Here is a 7,165-nt window from a genome sequence, read left to right on the forward strand (position 1 = left end):
TCCCAGAGAGGACAATTCTGTATATGCCACTACCGTCTTGCACTGTGTGTAACTGAGTGTGTGATGATTTGGGGGTAATGGTGGTGGTGTTGATAAGTTGGGGGCAGAGAAACGGTGCTTTTGCTTGAGTTCTTTTGCACAAAGAATCTCCGTAGTTCTTGAATTTTCCTTTGTATTGATTTATACTTAGTTGAAATCTGAATTTTAGCAGATTGAATGCAGTATTTGTCCCTGGCAGCTGACACCCCAGATGGCACAGGGTGTGTATAAAGCACAGTGTGGCCAGTGAGGAGACTGTATACAGAAATGAGTTAACCTTCTCTCCTGGAACCCAGAGAAGGAGGAAACAGATGTAATTGTTTTGGTTGAGAGCAACAGAGCTAAGTGACTTATTTCTTTTCTCCCTACCTATCACACTGTCATACTGTGGACATAAAACAGGTAGTGAATTTTTGTCTGGTTGCTTTGGGTGAGGTTTATTGAATATCAGAATTCACAACATAGCCTCTCTGTCTCCTCTCCCTTCTCAGTCATGGATCATGGGTTGGCTGCTGCCCCCATTTCTCCAGTATTCCCTTCCCAGACAGTCTGGTCCTCTCCTTCTTGCAGGTAGTTATGAAGGTCCTGCCCCTTTCTCCCTCTTCTTCTTTGTTCACAGTGCCCCTGTGGGCCAAATGGGTAAAGGGAAGGGGTGGACTGTACATTCTTGGCCATCAGTACAGCTAAATAAATGATACAGAATGAGGGAAAGGGGGCCAAAGTGATTCTAACCTTGGGTAGCAGATTTTGGGGCTGAGAGTTTTAAGACAGAGAGAACTAATATTTGTATTTAAACTCTGATGATATATAAAGAACGGGTCATAATTGCAAAGAGGCATCTAATCCATGAATTAATGTGTCATAACTCATGCTCAAGCAGTGGGTACACACCCTGCATGTGAATTCTTGCACAATACATTCATACCCTGTTGTGTCTTACCACCTAATTAACACAGGAAGCTATGTGACTCATGAACTCTACATGGGATTGTGTCATGTGGTGTGTAAAAAAGGAAAATGTTGGGGTGCTTGGGTGGCTCAGTTGGTTGAGACTCCAACACTTGGTATCAGCTCAGGTCTTGATCTCAGGGTTGTGGTTTCAGGCCCCATGTAGGCTCCATGCTAGACATGGAGCCCACTGAAAAATAAATTTTAAAAAAGCAGAATGTTGGCAGGTATTTGGTACTTTTTCTGGAGGGAAAGCAGGATTAATTTTTCTATGGTGTCTTTTGGTGTCAGTTTCTGTGATACTTGGCTGCAACAAGTTACATGCAGCCTTTGATTCTCAGTTCATTGGTTGAACACCATTGTTCAATAAATATTTATTATTTCTGTAGGCATTCTGGAAGGATAGCACGTACCAGAAGAATCTTGGAACACTGAAAAACTAAAACAAAATAATATAAAGGTAAAAAATAACCAATGAAATTAAAAAAAGAAGAAGAAAGAAAAAGGAATATGAAGCAGCAGCTCTGAAGCCTGAGCAAAGGACCCTGGCAACCCCCACCCAACTTGGCTTAACTCAGCATCTTTTAACCAGATCCAGCACTCTTGACTCCCTGGGCTTGCTACAGCTCTCTGATCCTTAGATCTTCTTCAATTCCAGCTAGAATGCTGCATCAGGCACTTCGCAGGTTTGGTCAAAAGCTGGTGCACAGATGTCCGCTGGAGAAAAGAGTGCATGAATTTAGATCTGACATAAAACTGAGCACTTTGGATTTAGTGGCCCTGGGTGTGGGCCGCACAGTGGGTGTTGGTGTGTACTTCCTGGCTAATGAGGTGGCCAGCACTCAAGCAGGACCATCCATTGTGATCTGCTTTTTGGTGGCAGGTCTAACATCACTGGTGGCAGGGCTGGCTATGCAGAGCTTAGTGCCCGGGTCCCCCATTCTGGCTTGGCATATCTCTACAGCTATGTCACTGTGGGTGAACTCTGGGCTTTCATCACGGGCTGGAATCTCATCCTCTCCTTTGTTGTTGATGCATTCGCTGTGGTCCAGGCCTGGTTCTTAACTTTTGACATCTTGTTTGGGAACCAGATCTCTGAGACCCAGCATGAGACCATCTCACAGTATGTTCCCGAAGTCATTGCAGACAATCTAGGCTACTTTTTTGTCATCTTTCTGTTTTTCTTCATGGAATTGCAATATGTAAGTCGGCATGGGTTCTTCAGACTTTTTGAAGTGTTTACATTGGTGAAGCTTTTGGTTCTCAGCTTTTTCATCATCTCTGGCTTCATTAAGGGGGACCTACAGAACTGGAAGCTCACGGAAGAGGACTACGTAAAGGCTGGAGTCAATAGCACCTCTAGCTTGGGCCCTCTGGGCTCTGGAGGATTCATGCCTTTTGGCTTCTGGGCCATTCTCTGTGGATCAGCTACCTGTTTCTATGCATTTATAGGTTTCAGCGTTATTGTTACCAGAGTCAAAGACTCACACAATCCCCAGCATTCCATCCCCATGGGCATTGTGATTTCACTGCTCATCTGCTTTTTGTTGTATTCTGGTGTCTCTGCAGCACTTACACTCATGGTTCCTTACTACCAGCTTCAACCTAGGAGCACCTTGCCTGAGGCATTTCTCCATATTGGCTGGGCCCCTGCCTACTATGTTGTAGCCTTTACAATTTTCTTTAGTCTTTTTACCAGCACCTATTTGGGCTTTACGTTCCGCATATATTGGGTGATAGCCATGATGGCAGAAGATGGTCTCCTATTCACTTTTCTTGCCAGGTTTGTTTTCGGATCATATTTCCACATGTCTCCCATACATCGGTTGATATACATGATGGCAGAGGGTGGCCTCCCACTCCCTTTTCTTGCCAGGTTTGTTTTCGGAACTTAATTTCCGCATCGTGTCCACTGTGATCTTTACCATTATTGCAGTAGTCATGGTATTCTACTTTAGACTCACTGATCTTCTGGACCTCAGGTCAGTTGGCACCCTGATATCTTACTCCTTGGTAGCTTTTTGTGTTCTCATCATCAGGTATCAGTCTGAAAGGAAGAAGGAGGAAAATGAAAAAGAGCTGCAGGAGGAGAATGGGGGAAATGAAGCACAGGTACAGGGGGAGACCACACTTGCAGCAGGGAAGCTGACTCTACAAGGACTCTTTTTTCCAGGCAGCCCCACCCCCACTCCACTCTCTGGCAGGGTTGTCTATGTTTGCTCCTCACTCCTGGTTCTGCTGCTGACTCTCCTCTGCCTGGTGCTGGCCCACTGGCCAGGTCTGCTTTCCAGAGACCCAGTGCCTATCACAGTGGTTGTGCTGCTCCTGGTGCTCATCACTGGAATCACTGGAGTCATCTGGAGACAGCCACAGAGCTCCTCTCCCCTTCCCTTTAAGGTCCCTGCTCTGCCTCTCCTCCCACTCCTGAGCATCTTTGTGAATGTTTGCCTTATGATGCAGATGTCAGGTAGCACCTGGCTGAGATTTGGTGTCTGGATGCTGATTGGGTTTGCTATCTACTTCAGCTCTGGGATCCAGCAAAGCCTGGTAGCTTAACCCTGCTTATGGACCCAAACACTAGACCTTGAACTCAGCAGTGCCAGTACGTATTTGGCTTGACATCATCTCACCTGAATGCAGTCTGGTCCCCTACACAATAATGGGGAGTACTCCTGAGCACATGAAAATATGGGCTCCTATGAGATATTGGTGCAGGAACACTAATAGAGCTTCATATTTATGGTAGAGTGAAGGATGTGTTTTTGCCCTCCCCTCCCTCCGTTTTTTTACTTTCTACTCTTCAAGTATTTCTATAGCTGCTTACTGGCTTTTCAAAATTAGTATTAAAAAAATTGAAAAATTCATTTTCTTTTCCTTTAGTTAAATATCAACTAGTAAAGGGGGTACCTAGTTGGCTCAGTCAGTAGAGCATGAGAGCATGAGAGTCAGTAGAGCCTGAGAGCACTCTTGCTCTCAGGCTGGTGAGTTTGAGCTCCTCACTTAAAAAAAATATCCAGTAGCAGAATTACTGGACCATATGGTAGTCCTTTTTTAAAATTTTTAAAGGAATTTCCACACTGTTTTCCATAATGCCTGTACCAGTTGACATGGCCACCAACAGTACATGAAGATTCCTTTTTCTCCTTATCTTTGGCAACACTTTTATTCTTTTCTTTTTTATTTTAGACACAGGTATAAAGTCACATCTTGACAGGTATAAAGTATAAGGTATACTTATATATGGTATAGGTATAAAGTCAGGTATAAAGGTATAAAGTCATATCTGATTGTGCTTTTTAATTTTCTTATTATTTTATTTTATTTTTTCAGTGTTCCAAGATTCATTATTTATGCATCACACCCAGTGCTACGTGCAGTATGTGCCCTCCTTAATACCCACCACCAGGCTCATCCAACCCCTCACCCGTCTCCCCTCCAAAACCCACAGTTTGTTTCTCAGAGTCCACAATCTTTCATGGTTCATCTCCCCCTTCGATCCCCCCAACTCACTTCTCCTCTCCAGCTCCCAATGTCCTCCGTGTTATTCCTTATGCTCCACAAGTAAGTGAAACCATATGATAATTGACTGTCTCTGCTTGACTTATTTCACTCAGCATAATCTCCCCCCGTCCTGTTGGTGTTGATACAAAATCAATGTACAGAAATAAGTTGCTTTCTTATACACTAACAATGAAAATATAGAAAGGGAAATTAGAGAATCGATTCCATTTATTATAGCACCAAGAACCTTAAGATACCTGAAATAAACCTAACCAAAGAGGTAAAGGATCTGTACTCAAGGAACTTCAAAACACTCATGAAAGAAACTGAAGAAGATAGAAAAGTTCTTGCTCATGGATTGGAAGAATAAACATTGTTAAAATGTCTATAGTGCCTAGAGCAATCTATACTCTCAATGCCATCCCACATTTTCAAAGTGCTGGAACAAACAATCCTAAAACTTGTATGGAAACAGAAGAGACTCTGAATTGCTAAAGAAATGTTGAAAAAGAAAAACACAACTGGAGGAATCATGTTGCCTGACTTCAAGTTTACTAAAAAGCTGTTATTACACGTTTAATTTTTTTATGTTCAGTTAGACAACATATAGTAATCATTTGTATTTCCCTGATGATTAGTAATACTAATCATCTTTTCATGTGTTTGTTGGCCATCAATATGTCTTCTTTGGAAAAATATCTATTCAAGTCTTCTGCCCATTTTTTAACTGGATTTTTATTTTTTTTGGTATTGAGTTATATAAGTTATTTATGTATTTTGAGTAATAACCCCTTATTGATATATCATTTGCAAGTATCTTCTATTCAGTGGGTTGCCTTTTTTGGTTATTGATGGTTTCCTTTTCTGTACAAAAGTGTTTTTGTTTCATGAATTTGAAAAGACTTATGCACCCCTATGTTTATTGCAACATTATGTATAACAGCCAGGATATAGAAGCCACCCAAGTGTGCATCAATAGACAAATGGATAAACAAGATGTGGTCTATATGTATATCCAATGGACTATTAGCCATAAAGAAGAATGGAATCTTGCCATTTGTAACAACATGGATGAACTGGGTGGGTATAATGTTAATTGAAATATATCAGAGAAAAACAAATGCCATATGTTTTCACTCTAATGTAGATTTAAAGAAATAAAAAAATTAAATTGAAAAAAGAAAAAAGAGATACAAACAGCAATACCAAAAATAAAATAAAATAAAACAAATCCACAACACCCTGGACCGCTAAATAAAGGGAACAAACTCGTGGTTGCCAAAGGGGAGATGGGTAAGGGAATGGGTGATTGAAATAAAGGGAATTAAGAGTACACTAATCTTGGGGCACCTGGGTGGCTCAGTGGGTTAAAGCTTCTGCCTTGGGCTCAGGTCATGATCCTGGGATCGTGGGATCGAGACCCACATCGGGCTGTCTTCTCAGCAGGGAGCCTGCTTCCTCCTCTCTCTCTGCCTGCCTTTCTGTCTACTTGTGGTCTCTGTCAAATAAAATCTTAAAAAAAAAAAAAGAGTACACTAATCTTGATGAGCACTGAGAAACATGTGGAATTATTGAATCATTGTATTGTACACCAGTGAGTAATACATCAACACTGCATGTTCATTATACTTAGATTAAAAAAAAAAAAGAAAGTAGAAAAAGACAAAAAAAAAGATGAAATATGGCCTCTGAACTTAAGAAGCTTATATTCTAATACAAAGGGAGTGTTGTCATAAGTAACATACAAATAAAGAGTCTTGGGAATTCAGAGTGGAGGATGATCATTTGTGGCTGGCACTGGGAAATCAGAGAAGACTTTGTAGAGGAATGGTTTTTGAGTTGGCTCTCTTTACGGATTGAGTTTGCCACATATGGGTGGCAGGTAGAGACCGTAGGCAGAAAGAATAACACCAGGAGAAGTACAGGAAAAGGAAGCCATGTTTAGAGCACACTGAGTGGGCTGTGTAACTTGAGACTTGGCTGTGTGAGGGGACAACAGAGCATGCACAGGTGAATTGGAGCCAGAGCTCTACCCTGGACACAAAGCACTTTGGCTTTGAATCAAATGCCAATGCTAAAAATCCCTGGGTTGGAATTTCTCTTAGTGAAATCTTCATTCTTGGATTTTAAGGTTTCTTTATTGTTGTCTGCTTTGGTCCACCTGCTCAGAAAGTGCACAGCTGAGAGCCACATGTCCTGGGTTCTCTTCCTATTTTCACCACTAAGTAGCACTGTGACCTTGAACAAGGCATTCAGTTGTTTCTATGCTCTGCTTATTTATGTGTAGCAGGAGAGGTCACAACGGTCATTTCTCTGGTTCCATTTCCTTAAAATTTTCTAGGATTTCCTCTGGTTTTCTGTCCTTTTATTCTCTTAACTAGGTCTCTCTACTGCACATGATTTGAACCTGCATCCTGCCTACTTTTCACTAGAACACAGTGTTGGAGCTGTAGAGGTCCAATAATTAACACCCCATTTCCCCCTCCTGTGTTTGGAACCTACTGATAATCACGATATAGAGACATGATTAAACTATCAGCTGTAGATCTGCAGCCTACTTGGCTTGCTAATTCTGCATGACAAATTAGACAAATTTACTCCTCACTACATGTAATGTTGAGTGTCCTTGGCCTACCACCACAGGAGAGAGACTTCTTTATTTTTTCTCCTTTATGGG

The 7,165-nt window shown here is 41.7% G+C and overlaps 1 protein-coding gene across 1 annotated transcript; it reads left to right on the top strand.

Annotated features, from left to right (window-relative positions):
* Positions 1 to 1,650: 1,650 nt before the first annotated feature.
* LOC308347088 (cationic amino acid transporter 3-like) lies at positions 1,651 to 3,543 on the top strand (the record flags this gene model as incomplete). Its single annotated transcript, XM_080810242.1, is given in 3 exon segments — positions 1,651 to 1,894; positions 1,897 to 2,835; positions 2,927 to 3,543. Coding segments are annotated over 3 exon segments (1,800 nt in total).
* Positions 3,544 to 7,165: the final 3,622 nt, after the last annotated feature.

The sequence above is a fragment of the Martes martes genome (assembly GCF_963455335.1).
Source record: "Martes martes genome assembly, chromosome: 8".
Taxonomy (NCBI): domain Eukaryota; kingdom Metazoa; phylum Chordata; class Mammalia; order Carnivora; family Mustelidae; genus Martes; species Martes martes.